The 17,076-nt window shown below is 40.2% G+C and overlaps 1 protein-coding gene across 1 annotated transcript; it reads right to left on the reverse strand.

The window, feature by feature from the left end:
• Positions 1-1,800: 1,800 nt before the first annotated feature.
• ANKRD36C (ankyrin repeat domain 36C) lies at positions 1,801-13,192 on the reverse strand (the record flags this gene model as incomplete). Its single annotated transcript, XM_010293398.1, has 7 exons — positions 1,801-1,939; positions 2,744-3,633; positions 10,890-11,038; positions 11,794-11,931; positions 12,442-12,548; positions 12,659-12,832; positions 13,078-13,192. Coding segments are annotated over 7 exons (1,712 nt in total), but the record flags the coding sequence as incomplete, so codon positions are not given.
• Positions 13,193-17,076: the final 3,884 nt, after the last annotated feature.

The following is a 17,076-nucleotide window of genomic DNA, read 5'->3' on the forward strand; positions in this document are numbered from 1 at the left end:
CTTTTACTCTGCCCGTTCTCCAGCTAGTATTAAAACATGACTTTCAAGGGTTATTCAAGGGTTTCTTTGCGCCCAGCCACCTCATGGTATTTGTTTGCATCATACCTCTTCTCACCTCCTTTCTAGCGTAAGATGGCTATGGAGAACAGCAGACACAGTTACAAGCAACACTCAACATGTTCAGGTAATGGTCAGGAAGAGACTTCAGCACATTGCAGTCCTGTGGTATACAGAGTTTAGGTCAACTGCTCTCCAGCCTACAGCTCCAGAAGTTGACATTTGCTACCCACTTTCTACTGTACAGGAGGTACCATAGAAACATTATTGAAAACATTCTCACAGTAACATCACTGAAATCACCAAGAAACAATGCTGCTTTTGTAGCACTACCAGGAAAGATCTTCCTTGATAGAGAGTTGTTAACCTGCACCTTCCCAGAAGCTAGACACCTAAGCATTGCCATTTAACAATAGAGGCTCACAGCTCACTCACCCCAAACACAAAAGCTGTTTCTTTCTCAGGGGGTTAGCATCCAAATCCCTTCTCTACCAAACGTAAGGCTCAGTCTCAGTGTGTTCCTGGACAGATCAGACTACCTTCATTTCTGTTTTAAGCTACTCCATTAGGTAAAACTGTTTCAGGATTCACTCATGTGGAGACATGCACAGAAAGAAGTGGGAAGGAGCTGGAGAGCAGTGAGGGCATCCACCCCAGAAGAGGGCAACTACTGGTTCCAGCCTTGGGTCTGACTACTGAGACTATGTCAAACGCATGCTTATGGTAAAATGCAGAGACAGAAGAACATGTATATGGGACAACACTTGAATACAGCAGGTTCTGCCAGGCCCTCTGTGTAGCATTTGATCAGCAACTACACATGCTCTGGTAACAGCTACCACACCAAGCTACTCTCTGGAGACAAACAATGGAAATGGTGCCTTCTCCTCCTGCTCCGAGACCTGAGGTGAGTGTCAAAGTGCGCAACCCTGACCAAGCTGGTAATGCTTTCAAGCACACACAAGGGTGTTGGTCTCTTCTCCCAAGTAACCAGCGATAGGACGAGAGGAAATGGCCTCAAGTTATGCCAGGGGAGGTTTAGATTGGATATTAGGAAAAATTTCTTCACCGAGAGGGTGGTCAAGCATTGGAACAGGCTGCCCAGGGAGGTGGTGGAGTCGCCATCTCTAGAAGCGTTCAAAAAACGTGTGGATGTGGTGCTTCAGGACATGGTTTAGGGAACATGGTGGTGCTGGATTAATGGTTGGACTTGATGATCTTGAAGGTCCTTTCCAACCTTAGTGATTCTTTGAAGTGTGTGTGCATTGGAGATACTTTCTACATTTTAAAACTGGACAGGGTGAGGCACTGGAACAGAACAGTTTTCTCTCAACTTGACTCAAATCTTTCCCAGGCTTCAGACAAAAGCAAATCACAGCTTTTCACTCTGACAGTACAGGCCTGAAAGAGGAATACTACCGTCACACCCAAGATACTCTAGTCCTCCTTCTCTTTTTCATCTGTGCATTTTGTTCAGACTGTTTCAGGGAGAATGCAACAACAAAAGCAAGAATGGCACTTTATATAGCATCATTTGGAATCCAATACCACAATTTCAGTTCTTCAAGAATGAATGAAAAGGAACAAAAGCTGCTTTCCTTCTCTGCCAATGCCCATTAGGATTCACAAGCAAAGGAAAAATTTGCTATCTCAGAAGTCAATCACCATTTTAGTTCATTTACTGTGCATTAATATTTATAGAGGAAGAACTGGGATCAGTATTTACTAACTCATTCCTCTCACCAGCACTTTTTGAAGCATTGTTGACCTGATGGCTATCATTACAAACAGAATTTTTCACACCCTCAACAACTGCAGTTCGTAGCTGTTCACCAGTGTCTTCCTTCTCCTGCTCCTCCTCTTCCTGTTCAGGTGATTCTTCCTAAAAGAGATTGACCAGAACAGCTGCAAAGAACAGAAACAAGCATCTTTGCCATTCATCGACAACTTGAAAAATACTTTTCTCGTGTAACAGAAAAAGGAAACTTTGTTGAGCCTTGTTTTACAAGGCCTTCAGTGTTACCATGGGAATCGGTATGAATAGAGAGCAATGTCTAATGGCATTGTCTTGTCCCGCATTCTGCAAAGCCTCCACGGAGTACTTCCTCATATCAGTCTAACTCTAGCTTCATTTAAGTTACATCAATCTGGAACACATTCTTTTCCCCTGCTTTGCACCAAGGAAAAGCACTAGCTTCCTGCTCTCAATTTTATCCAAACTTCTTTTTGTTTCCTCACTTTCAGCCATCACACCATGAATTTTACTAAATGGCAGTAAATCTTCACAGATAAAACCGTACGTAACAACTGAGAAAAAATTGATTCCAGAAAAACACTACTGCCTATTCTTTTTTCTGCAAAACCACTGTAACCAATAGGAAAAAAAAACATATTGAAAATGCTGCCTGATATTATTCTTACACCTAAGAAACTGCTTTGGCTAAGAGTAAGACATTTTCTAATACCAAAAAAGGATGATCAAAAGATGGATATATGTAAAGAATAAGTATTAACAGAAATCCAGTTTACCATTTGTTTCTTACTTGTATTACCCTTAGAAAATACCCTTGTTATTGAATCATCCCTATATACTTGCTTTGATGCTTGAGTGAAATGCTGCTCTTAAATCTTCTTCATGCCTATTTAAGCACAAGTTTTCACTTTTTTGTTTCAGTGCTTCACAGACTTTATCATTTGCTTCTTCATATTGCTCTTCTTCAGTATCATCATCATGCACATGTTCAAGAATGACAGAGTTTGGTCTTTGACTTTCAAGCCTTGGGTTTTTTGCTGCTGACCGAGAATTATTACCACTTTCAAAGCCATCACCGAAACTTGACTTTTTCTCCTTAAGACAACTATCTGAAAGAGGTGGAGGTGTCTCTTTTTTCCAGTTTGTCATTTCAGAGTCTGCAAAACAGGAGTCAGCATTTCTGTGAAACTTCTCCTGAATCATGGTTTTCTTGTTCCAGCTTTCCTGTGTATCTTGCAAATTATTTAGATTTTGAAAGACAGATTGTTTTGGTACTGACTTGCAAGATACTTCATTATTCATTATCTTTGGAGACAGGGCAGTTATATTTTCCTGCAACCTTTCATAACACCCAGCAATAAAAGACACAGGAGTATCAACAGATTCCTCCACCTTTCCATCAAGTTCTTTACTTAGCTTATGATAATCATCACAGACATCTCCAGTTCCACACCGAGCCTCCCCTTCATACTTAGTGTTACCAAAATACTCCAAGTTCTGATTAATTTCCCTTCTAGGTTTTGTTTTTTCCCCCTGCTCCTCCTCCAGTATGTCATGACACTGAGTTTCTTCATCTTCCAGATCTTCCTCCTCCTCCTCCTCTTCCTCCTCCTCATAATCTTCATCATCATCTCCATTGTCACTTTCATCTTCCTCCTCCTCCTCCTCCAATTCTTCTTCCTCCAGGTTGCTTGCATCTGAGACATTTTGATTCAACAGTTCTCCATGTTCTCCTTTGTTCAGGTTTGCATCTGATGGAGTTCTTTCTTTGAGGCTTTTCTTTGGTGACTTAGGATTTTCAATTCTAGAACCATCACCATCATCTTAAAGCACAAGAAAAGGAAAAATGCATGTGAACAAAAGGATTGATGTAAATAGCAATAGGCATGTTACCGGTTTAATGAACAGGAAGAGAGTCACCTGGAACTGTCTGCAAAAGGAGCCAGGTAGGGAAGGGTGCAGGATGGAGGAAGGACTTGACCAGGGACAAAGGCTTAGGAAAAGATTAATATCTTCATTTTAACAATATTAGTCATTTCAGAAAAAAGTAAGTACGTGCTGTATTTTCAAAATGAGAAAAGTAGTATTTTGGAAAAAAAAAAAACAAAAAAAACCCCCAAAAAACCCCAAAAAAACCAAACAAAAAAAACCCACAAAAAACACCAAACTGCTTAGCAAGTCTGCTTTTATATATCAGTATATCATGTAATCTTTTCCAAATAACTTACTGTTTTTCCTGAACTGCTGGGAAGCATTCATTAACTGTGTCAAGTTTGGCTTCTGCAGCTTCTGTAAATAAAGATTTATTTAAGCAAAAACTTTTTTTTTTTTAACAGTAACAACAACAAATCCTTTGTTCACATCAAATCTTGAACAGTAAACATAATCAGGCTGTCCTTTTGATAGTGCTCAGGTGCTGGCTCCATCCTATAGTTCCAACTACACAAACACTCCTCACATATGCAATTCAGTGAGTATTTCACCCCAAAACACTGTGCAAGCACCCTTCTGCAAACTGTTTCCAAAACTAGGTTTACATGCATATCAGTTCGAAAAATCTGTTTTTAATATTTGTAATAATTAAGTAAGATTCAGGTATATGTAAGACTGCAGTTTCAGGATGCTTACTTGCAAGTGCGTACAACGCAAGCAACTGTTAAGATCCCTAGACTTAATGCACGAATTAATCCCTGCAAGTACATTTACCAAAATATCCCTGACTTTCAAAATCATGCCAGAAAAATACATCATTTCTATTTAAATCAATGCAAGAAAATGAAATCATGTTAAAAATAAACATGCTTGCATCTGCAGCATTACAGAGTGGGTTTAACTACCACACTCAGGTTCCTCATCACTGTAGATTCCCAGTGCAACAGAATACATGCTTCAGACATCCCTAAAGAAGTTGATAACTCTTCAGAACATTAGTAAAAACAGTAGGCATGAGAGCTTATAGCTGACAAAAAGAATACTACTGGCATTCAAAAAAGAGGGAAAACATGCAGTGTGAGATTACATGCAAGCATGGAATGCCATCTCCTAAAAGAAAAAAGATGACCCATTTGAGTAATTTATCCATCGTGTGCTCTTGAGGAACCTGACGAGGAGGAAAGGAGAACTAGGTGATGAAGGATTTCAGTAGGTCTTGATAAATAAATGCCCGTTGTATTTATCAGTTAGGATTCTATCACCAAATTTACAGGAAACAATAACAATGTTTGGAGAAGAACAGAATAGGTTATAATAGTAACTGACAAACTTTTAGGGTCTGCAAATCTGACTCAAATGAAAAAGAACAAATGAAACAATGTGGTGGTTTATCTCGTCACCTATTGCTCTTTTACCCCAAACCACACGTCTACTGCATGCTTTGCCACAGCTACAGGTCTTTTAGGAAAAACTCACAGCAGAAGAAAGGCTGGCAAGCCAGACTGCTTCTAAGGAGAAAACAATATTGGCTGGAACTGCAGTTTCTTTCAATCTCAGGGAAAGGTTGCCTTCAAATCACTTATTTTTACAGCACATTTTTTCTGGAAAGGCTTCATACCTTGGGGGTAAAATCGAGTTCTTCTTCCTCAGAAGTATGCCAACTGTCATCACTCCCCTCTTTCTCAGAGCTTCTTAAAAAGCAAAGCAAGATGAGTACTGTGTCTCTCAAATCATTCCTCAGGTAAGTGTTAGGTATTTTTAAAGTCTTACCTTATTGAGTCTCCTTGGGAAAGGTCATCTATTGCTGTTCAAATATTAATTGACATGTTGAAATTAGATTTGGCATGCTAAAAATTAACCAGCACATATAAACATTTAACATGGACAACTTTACAGGTCGTAACAGAATGAAACTCTGGGGTAGTCAATTCAACACAAGACAGTATGAATGAATATGTTTCCAAAACAGCTGCTTTTTCAAATCATACTGAATTTAAAAAAAAACAAAACCAAAAGAGACCAAAGTTATATCTCCTTCGGACTCTTATACCTACAAGTTTAAGAAACATCCCCCCCCAAAGAAGCATAGCATGACTAGGCTATGCTAGTAAACAGTTAACAAAATGGTCATAGTTTAGTAAGACAGTAAATAAATGAACCTCTGAAGTACCATTACACACAGGAGTACACATCACACGCAGAGATTTTACTATTTCAGGTAATATTATGTATAACATTATGCTGAAATAGCTGGTCTTTGCCCTTGCTGAATTTCATAAGACAGGATGGACAGTCCACGTCCACAGCTCGTCAAGGTCCCTCTGAATGGCAGCGCTGCCCTGAGCCATATCTACTGATCCCCCCACCTTGGGGGCATTTGCAAACTTGATGAGAGCGCACTCTAGCATATCACTGACATACTGATGAAATCTGAACTCTAGGCATCCAGCCTGAAGAGTGCTAAAACTTCTCAACTATCAACAAGTAAGATGAAATGAAAGGGTTCTTCAGTTCCTAAGACAGAAGGGAAAACACAAACAAATGTAACCTCCACATAGTAGCTATTTCAGCATTCCTCAAATTCTCGATAAATAATTCTTGTTAGCTATCACAACAAAATGAAGTTGCTTATAAACAGGAGATAGATGACCTTCCATAAAGTCACATGATGACAACCTAACCAAGGTCTTAGCAAAATCATTAAAAGGAAAAGAAAACAAAGGCATACCATGCCTGAAGACATCTCTTCTACTACCAGTAAACCACAAATAAGCATGGAAATTTTGTCTGTCCTAAAGACAGGGTTTATGTGGGAACTTTGATGAGTACATCTCCTGACCTGAACAGGGCTTTCAGACAATGAAATACAGTATACATGTTCAGTGTAGACATGCCATGCAGACAAAACCTAGAGGATGAAACTTCCAGTGTGAGGACAAGCTAAAACAGTCAAAACAGACCAACACAATCTCTGATTTTCAATGTTTCCCATTGCAAACACATAATATTTAAAAATATTAATTAGTTTTAAGTACCAAAAGTTTTCTGTTAATTCACTCAGTACCCACAGTCTAATCTACCTGCTAACCTTCAAAGCTGAATGAAAACTTGTGTCTTAGAACTGTGAGGGTAGGGTTAAGCACTCTGTTATAAACTCTTGATAGGTGACTTCAGTTATATTCTCAATTAGTATGGTTCTAATTACTCAAACCAGATGAGTAAGTTATCTGAACTTTTGCTTTCAATGTACAGTAACTTTAAGCAATGATCCAAACCAGGTCACATTGTCCTTTAGAAAGCAACAGAGGAAGTTCATGAGCTAGAGTTCAGACAGACCTTGATGCCCTAACATAGAAATGGAATCTAAAAACAGTCTCTGGGGATTGCTTGTTTCCACTTTAATTGAAGTCCATTTCCATTTTGGAGCAACAGAAGAACATATTTTAAAACAATAATATATATATTTACCATCACTAATGACACAAAGCAAACACTCAATTCAATAATGACTCATGCAAAACATGCAAACAAATAAAAAGCACCCAAAGCCTGCTCTCAAATCTAATTTATAAAACCAAACCCATCAAAATAGGGTCCTCGAGGCTAAAACAACATCATAGATTTATTTGTATATCACACAAACATGTTTCATATTTGAAATGCTACTGTACAGAATACCTTTCCTTGATTTTCCTGTTCTTGATGTCTGGTTAGGAGATTGTTGCATTCCTATATCCATTTAGGAAAAGGCATGGAAAGGACAGATGAAACAACGACATCAGAATAAATTTGACTTCCCAGAAGTTTGGAAAATATGAGCAGCACAGCAACAAAGCTACAGCAATGGGAAAATGTACTGTGACTATCAGTCTACTCTACAGTTGTAAATGCTAGAAACAAAAACAATCATCGTCTACAGAACTTTGCTCTCAAGGGACAATGTCAAACAGTATAACTTAATTTACTTGCTGCGTGTAAAATACCCATATACCAATATTTTGAAATCCTGCAACGGATTATGAGAAATTTACTCTACTGACAACTTTATATTGACAACTTGACTAGTCCTCATATAGCACATACTGCAAATGCAATTCCTTCATATTTGTAGAGGGCTTTACACATAGAGCACACTTAAAAACCCCCACTCTAAGCATCCCAAAAATCCTTAGGTACTAACAACTAAACTTTGGAGATACACTATCCAGAAATTTTGAAGGAAATCTTGGCTCCACCACCACGCGACTTCTAGCCATTATGTTATTTACACTCACTCACCTTACATTACAGTTTCAGCATGTTTGTTCTCCTCACTAAAAAGACAATCCATATACTTATTGCCCTAAGCCAGCTCACCTGAAAAGTTGTGTCAGTTGGCACCTGATGCAAACATAGGCCTCTCCTACCTCAATCTGAAGATGACAATCCTGTTTATACTGACTTGACCATGCTGAACTGTTCACATACAGAAGCTATGCCACCAGCCAGAATGCAGACATGACAAGCAGTCAGAATGAATACCCTGTTCCCTCAGCACCGTAGGCCACAACTGGACCAAAACAGGTACATTGACTGGTGTGAGTATCACGCAAGTGTGTTTGTGTGCATATGCTTGTCTGTCTGTTGTGGAACAGAAGCTTCAGAATATAAATCGCTATCCACCTGTTCTATCCACCCTACTCAGTAAAATTTATATTTTAAGTCAACGAATGGTGGTGTTCTGTTACTGCAGCTACCCAACACCAATTTTCTTCATGACAAGGCCATAACATTTGTCTCTGAGCAGAAGGGTGTCCTGCTTACATTGATTTTACCACAAATACACAGAATGTATGTGGCAAAAGGACTCCTATCAAAAACATACACTCAAAATGTTAAGAAACTACCTCAAGATGGTTTCTCATCCCTTCTCCATTTCTCAGTTTTCTTAAAAAGTGATACAGGACAACTCTTTCTGACCTCAGAAGATGTAAATCACACTGAAGCACTCATTTCTTTTCCAAGAGATCTACGATGAAAAACCAACAGTTTTTGTAGGGACTCAGGGAAACACTGAAGGAACAATACGCTAATATGCAGTGCAGTAGCTAAAAAAAACCTGCCAGTGCAGACATACTAGAAATCTGAATCCTTGCCTTTAGAAAAATTGCATAATTATTATTATTTGCCAAAGAAATTCCAGCTTCAAATCTAAAAAGTCTGCCATTCAATATGCTAGGGCTGGAAGCCATTCATTTGGAGGTTTTTGCAAACCTGTCTGTGATTAATAAAAAGGTTCATGTTCTGACAAAAAGTAAACACTCAAATAAGCATGAACCAACTTCTTAAATATGCTGACTTGCTCATTAGAGGAGAATATTTTGAAGAATGTTCCACAACTGCAAAAGCAGCAAGAGGAATAAGGAAAGTATTGAAGATCCCAGAAACACAGTACCGAAGAGCAAAAGAAAAGAATTCCAAAGTGTGTGCTTCTCTGGTCCCTCTGGATCATCCCAGCTTCTCGTTTAACATAGGCTTCAAAGCCTATTACTGCAGCATTATCAAAGGGACAGTCATGATACAGGACCTGTGCTTTGTGGGTACAGAGACTGCAGAATTAATGACAATAAATGTTCACTATATGCTACTAATCCCTCTCACTCAACATGCTGGAGTCATCTTTTAAGAGACTGAGCACAAGGAGAAAAGGATTCATACTACTCAGAAGAAAAACAAGCCCTACTAGAAACAGACTGAGAACAGAGCATAGTCTTTCTCCTCCATATTTATTATGCCTCTTCAAACGAAGAGAAGTAAAGATTTCCCATAATACTGGGGACTTTTGTTAGTAGTACTATAATTTTCAAGGAATAGGGCAAATTACTTGGTTTGAGAACCCATGTTTCCCTGAGAGTTTGTCAATTTTGGAATCACACAACAGTATTATTCTTTAAGTCACATATTTTAAAATAACACAGGTCTTTCCTTCAATCTATCAAGAACTTTACAAATCTCCAACTAGATCAAAGCAACTGTTCCCAAGTCAAAGGAACAAAGTTTGGCTCTAAATTAAAATTCATGCATCTGTGAAAAGTCAATGAGGAAAATAATCCCATGTTTTGCTCATATTTCTTTAGATATTTAAAAAAGGAGTAATGAACTGTGTTTGAACACTGACCGCTGCCCATTTGCCACATCATTCTGATATAACACCCTTAGACAACCAGAAAGAATAAAACTTCCCACTATAGGGCCTAAGATGTAAAGTACAAGACAAACAATTTTATTTATATTAAAATACTAATTTTCTAAGATTCCTTTAGGGCTATATGATGCTGATAAGCATCAACTGGATTTTACAAACTCACTGAAGTAGCTAATTTTTTGATCACAAGGTAATTTAATGGATCACAAGGTAATATGGATTTTTTTAAAGTTTATGTCATGAAATTACTGAAAGTGGAAGAAAAGTGTTATTTTATTGTAAATCAAACTATATCCAAGAAGATACAGTATACACAGACACTGCATTGTTATTGCTGACAAAGGAAAAATTGTCTTGGAAAAGTAACTAAGTATGTCTCTACAGCACCTACACAGAAACAACTGTAACTGATGCTGAGACATGAGATGATTCACTAAAAGGAGCTTAGTGCAGGTGAAACTATTAATATTAAAAACAAAGACATACAAACTCAATGGAAATCAACAAGACATTTATCTTCCTGCTAACTCGTATGTTGCTTCCCAGCTACAGAAAGATAAACAACTATTCAGGATGAAGCTACTGCTTTTGCAATTGGATTTTCAGTCTGAATGGCCAACTATAGGTAGAAGTATACACCTGAAAAACAAATACGCTCTGATCTAGTTCCTTCTCTGTCCTCCTTCTCTCTCTAGGAAAAACCCTCTAGATGTGCAATCTTACAGGCAGAAGGCAACAACCCTGTAAGTGAACATGTAGCGCACAAATCACAACTGCCTTCACAGCCTGACAGGAAGCACCTCCAACTAGCAACAAATAAGCACATTCAACTTATTTCATTACTCCACCTGATGCCTCTGCTGAAGTCAATGGTGAACACAAAAAGCTTTAACAATACAAACCACCTAAAGAAAAGGCCACAGTGATTTTCCTCATGAGCTCCTCCATGGTTAAGGATCCTACCTCCTCTGTCCACAGCAGGTGCACCCAACATAAAGCCAGCAGCTCCTGCTCGGTGAGGAGTGCTAAGTACCGTGATGCCTTGTGCATCACCTGCAGAAGCTTCTCCAGTGTTTTCGCAGTCTGCGTATTCCGCCAGTTGTTTACTAAGACTATATATAGAAAGAGAGGAAATGTATTTGGTAAAAATACCCACATACTTTCATATATCATTTAATAGAATAGTTAACAGCCACTTATTATCCATCATAGCCATATGAATTCATATACTTTTATGTATTCACTAAGGGTAATACACACAGCACTTACTGCATGGCTATTACATACTTCAATATTCACTATAGTCATGTTCATTCTATAGATGTGTATTCATACCCACAAAGCAATTAACTCCTGCTTAGTACATTTCTTTCAGCCTAGCTTTTAAGCACACATAACCACCTTAGAGAAGGAACACCCAAAGGTACAAAGCTATGCATAAGAGGAGTAAAACTGCATAAGATTTTAAGCGGTTAGATCTGCTATGAAGGAAAAGGCTGGTAGCTCCTAGTCATCGTAGTGGAAGTTAGTAAGGACAACAGTGCTGGTCTGGGGAGAGGGTTACAGTTTGACCTCCAGAGTTCCACCTCTGGCTAACTGTATGCTACAGACACTTTTCAGAGTTTATATGGGGCAGATGTGAGCTTAGCAACAAAACTTGAAATCTAACAGAGAATTTTGGGTGGAAATTTTCCCCAACTTCCAAGTTAACACTAGACATAGGAATGATACATATCAGAAGACCTAACTGAGCACAGCTTCAAGAGAGGTCTCAACACACCATCAAACTTTGGTGCTATTACCAAAAATGTTCAAAAGCCATACTGATAACTGACAACTTACTGTAATGATAAACTTAGAATTTTACCTAGAATGTCCATGAATAACAGCATAATCCTCAGCTGTCCGTCCATTAGTATCTTTATGGGAAACATCAGCACCATACTGAAGAAGAACTTTTATGAAATTAAGATCCCCACCAGAAGCAGCAGTCATAAGTGGGGTTCTGAAACATCCAAAATATGATATGAAATAGATAATTTTTACACACACACACTGTAATTATTTTTATTCCTATTTGCTCTCCAGAATTTTCCTCATTATTTTGAAATTAATGAAAGAAAAAGCAGTTTTCATTAAGCATTAAGAGCAACAATAAAATGGGACAGGGAGTCAAAACAATTAAATGTTCAACCTTCAGACAAAGCTTCCACATAGACAACTCTAAAATGCAAACTACACTGCTATGCAGGAGGAGGTTTTTTCCCCGAATTTAGGCAATGCTACTGAGCTAATGGCACGTTTTCTGCCAGAAAGGCACCACAGACAATGCCTTCTTGCAATCCTCAATGCAAAAAGCATCCAAGTGCAGACCTGCTTTCACAAGTCACACAGAAATAACTCCTTCTGTGTGGCTCCCGGCTTTTTTTTTTCCCAGCGCTCATTCCCGTGCCTCTCATCAGTCCAACCTAAAGAATACTAGAGACACCCATGCAGAATTTGACAAACCCTTCACCTTTCACACTGATCTCGAGCATGCACGTCGGCTCCTTTTTTAAGGAGAAATTCTACCATCTCTTCATGGTGTTCAGAGACAGCAAGAATGAGTGGGCTATATCCCTCCTGAAAGAACAGATAAATGAGTCAAGTTAAAAATCAAAGTAAAAAGCCCTTCAAGAGAAATATTAATGCAAGTTTTTGAAAGAACTTCCTTAACAGATAAAAAAATTTACCTTATTCTGGGCATCAATATTGGCATTATGCTCAAGTAACAGCTCTGCTACAGATGTATTGGGAGATATGACAGCAAGGTGAAGGGCAGTGTTGCCGTCAGCATCTGCCAGATTTGGGTCAGCACCATGCTCTAGAAGAATAGCCACACATTTTTTTTGCTGGCACTGTACTGCCTGGGAATAACACACAAAAAAGGAAAAACTTCCAGCATTTACATTTCACTCTGTTACAATTCCCCCAGCTTCCCAACGCTGCAAAATAAGAGCACCTTCAAAGATTAGCTAACATATGCCTATTCCACTCTAATTAAAATATGCACATTTCTACACAGGTCTGTGTAAAGAATCCTGCAAAATACATATCATTTAGTGCATAATCAGTAAGCCCCACTTGCAAGAACTTAACATATTCCACATACCTTCATCAGTGGCGATTTGTTATCATTGTCAAGAAGATTTAGCTTACACTTGTTTTCTACTAGATATGTAACGACATCCCCATGGCCGTTTGCACAAGCGAGATGCAGAGGTGTCCTAAAAATTAAATATATTAAATTAGCACAGACAGACAACTAAAGAAATTGTTTCAAGCTGAGATAAATGCATATGGCCACAAGTTTTACTTTGCAAAAAGCAAGCTTAAGAAAATATTTCTCATTCCATTACCAGTAACAGCAGTTGTACACCAAATGCCTGAAGCTGGCTAGCAAAAACCCTCCACAACGTCTGCTTAGTAAGGTGACGTTTCCTTCACTGTAGACTGAATATGCACAAACTGATTCCTGTACCCTGGCATTGGTCACTGCTTCCAGCAGGACTATACAAATGCCACAGCATCAGAGACCAAAGCTTGGGCATCTGAGGAATATGGCAAGTAAACCTCTAAGTTCTTCTATGATCGTTCATGTGCCAGAAGTGTATCAGAGGTGTAGGAGAAGGGTTTTATAGCAAGAGTATTAGTGTTTCCCTGCACGTTCTAGAATTTCTGCTTTTTTCAACAAATACAAGAACATACTTGCACCAAAGTGCAACATGTAGCAAACTGGACAACAGAACACTGTAATCCTGACTACATTAAAGTAATATTTGACCTTCCTGACATGTATCACTATCATAGTCATAAAAAGCTCACTGCAGAGGAAGTCCTCTCCAAGGAGGGAACACTGTGTTTCCACAATACATGACCAGCATAAGAAAATGAAACTTTTTTCTTCAAGTTAAAGCCTTGCCAGAAAAAAAAGGGCTCCTTCAAGCCACAGAACATCTTAGGTCTGATATCAATTATTAGTGTACTTGTACCCCAGTACACAATCACCCAGGAAGTCCTTGCACGTGTTCCCCCCTAAATCACAGGCACAAAGCAGCACAAGATTTGTTCTGTGCAGAAAACAAAGTGCCTACTGCTCTGCAGGACATCTGTCCTGAGCAGGAGACTAGCTAGAAAGGAGCCAGGACCTTCCTCCCTTGAAGGTGATGCAATAAAAATCCTGCAGTTCCTCAAGAACTGAGGGGGATGCCAGCACTAGTTTTGAACTGCATCACCGTCGGTAGGCCTTTCTCTGTACTTAGGAAGACTCAACTAACCTTGCAATTGTTTTGGTGCCTTGCTGAGCGACAGGAGCACAACAGCTCACTGGCTAGGTGGGAACAGAAAGGGAGAGGTACACATGCAGTGGCATGTGATGCAGAAACAGAGCAATTTGTAACGCAGATACTTCTTGTTACAGGGCACCTGATGAGCCTCCTCCATGGCAGCAAAAATGAGGACAAGAAAAAAACACACAAAATTTCAAAGAACTTGTAATGTCTTGCTACAGACAGGGAACCGACTGAAGCATCAACAGAAGAATCCCTCAAGAGACTACCACCACTTTTTGAGAAATTCCCATGTAAGTATGCAGGATCCTTCATCTCTGAAGACATTACTAAGATATTCTGACAGCTAATCAGAACTGATTATGAAAGAGTCCACAATCATGTAAAAGCAGCTATTACCAAGCACTAGGAAACATGACAAACCTGAAGAAGTCACTATCAGCTTTGCAAATGGAAAAGCCTTTAGATAACCCATGGACTTGTTGCTGCCCTCCTCAACCAAGCCTCTCAGTCTGCCAACAGGAAAGGAGATGGCTCCGCTTGGAGCAAGGTCTGCTGAGCTGCACAGAAGATCCACTTCAGGGAACAGGCTGGCAGAGAACATCAGTGTTCACAGTTGCTTGTACTCACAAGAGGCGTCCAGTAACACCAAAGCTGTTCTGCCACCCAGCCCTGGGGACCCTGCCCAGACTCTGCGTCTCCTGCTGCTGCAACGTTATGCTGAACACCCATGGGGTAGAAGAGAATGGCTGATGCCTGAGCAGCTGCAAAACAACCCCACCAGGAGACCACAGGGAAACAGCAGGTTGGCAGCATGCACTTCCAACAGCACTTGAGACAATGACCCAGCAGCTACAAGCTAAGCAATGAAAAGCTCTAGAGTTCACTCTGACAAGCAGCTGACAGGGTAAATCTCTTAGTGATTAGCTCTAACCCAGGATTCATAGCTAGTTGGCATTGTTCCCACAGTGCTTCCAACTATGCTGAGTTTTGCCCATCACTTTCAGCAAGGCTGAAGGCTTTGCTAGACCACCTCTGAAAAGCTGTCTGTTCCAAGCATATTTTTTGTGAGGCTCTGTGGGCTACAGGACACACTTTATGGGAGGAACCTGTAGACATGATACTTGCCATGTTCCTGGTGCAAGATTTTGCTTTTGGAAATCCTGAGGAACAGAACTGAGATATTCCTATGAACAAGGCACACATTTTAGCCATTAGTACCCACATTTCCTATTCTTTACCTCTATTTTCAATGAGGTCAACTCTTCCACTACCTGGAGGACACAATGAAGCTCTGAAACACAGCTGCATGTGGTGGTCACTCATGACTTGTATCACACCCACAAGCACTAAAAGAGCATAGGTGGGCTGGCAACCCTCATGGCTGGTATAGTATACAGGGGCTGCAGCAAGCAGGAAACTGTGTCCACTGAATTCCTCTCAGGTACGCTTTTCAGCAGTTTTTCAGCACTGGGCACTGTCATGCCAAAACCATCGCAGTGCTCTATCATATATATACTGCCTTGTCTCTTGGCTTTCCCCCCACCGCACCAGTGTGTTACTTTATTTGCCCAGCTATTACACTGATAATAGCATGACACACAGAAGGAAAGCTTTCCAGAAGAAACAAAGCTTTCTGGACAAGATGAACTTAAAACGCAAAAACTAGCCAAATTTCATATGAGGGTCAGCTAATGGTTAATACCAGGTTGAGTCATGACTGAATCAGCTACAGTGAAAGATACGGTAAAAAGAAGACAAAAGAGAAACATTCAGCAGCTATTTCCATAAGCATCGTTGGTCACCTTGACTCAGGCAGCTGGAGTATGCACAAAACACACTCAGTCCACCTTGAACTGCATCCCCCATCTCCATCTGCATAAACAAATACTTACCGAATCACTCAGGCACACAACCCACATTACTCAAGTGCATGCTTATTGTGCTCTTCCTTGCTTCTCCTATGAATCTAGGTGGTTTTAGGTGTTTTCAGGGCGATAAGCTAGCTGGTTAGCGAAAGTCCAGTCTTCAGGATAGACAGCCTAGAAAGCTGAGCTATTCTGATAAAACCAGCATGTCTTCAGAATACCATGGAGGTTTTGACTCCTAGTCTTTTCAAAAAGGCACTGAAGGGTTGACACATACAAGACCCAAGAAGTCTGATTCTCTTATGCTTATGATGGATCACTAGGAGCTATGCTGCAGCCCAGGGCTTCTCCTTAAGATATAATTGCCAAGTACTTGCTGTGCTTGATTAAAAAACCCACACAATAACACCTGCCAGAAGCAGCAGCTTCTCTTGCAAGTCTGCCCAGATATTCCAATCCAAGGTACTGATCAGCTGTACCAAAGCTACAGAGCAAACAAGTAACTGCCACCTAAACTCAGACTGTTGCTTTGGCTGCCACATCGCAGTCACAAAAGGCACACGAGGCAACTGTGCATGCAGCATCAATATACAACACGTTTAGGCTGTGCTGCAACTCTTCCTAACTGCAGTGCTTACCTCTCCTTAAGTTACTCCCTGTTAAGGCAGTGCAGCTTTCTCGGCTCAAGTACTAGACTTGCAGGCTGAGCCCTCAAAGATGCACAGAGATGCATGCGATTGCACTCTGATTTAAAGCCTGGCTGGAGAATAGCCGTGAGGCTTCTTCCGCAACCCACCTCTGCCAGCTCACCTCCACTCCTGCGCCCCTAGGCAAGGAAATACGACTCCGGGAATGAGGGCAGGGAGGCGGCCGGAGCAGAAAGGGAAAGGCGACAGTTTGATGCTAGGCCGAATTCAAGGGTTTCTGGCAGCACAAGCCCGATTCCCACCCCCA

The sequence above is a fragment of the Phaethon lepturus genome, unplaced genomic scaffold (genome assembly GCF_000687285.1).
Source record: "Phaethon lepturus isolate BGI_N335 unplaced genomic scaffold, ASM68728v1 scaffold6918, whole genome shotgun sequence".
Classification (NCBI taxonomy): Eukaryota; Metazoa; Chordata; class Aves; order Phaethontiformes; family Phaethontidae; genus Phaethon; species Phaethon lepturus.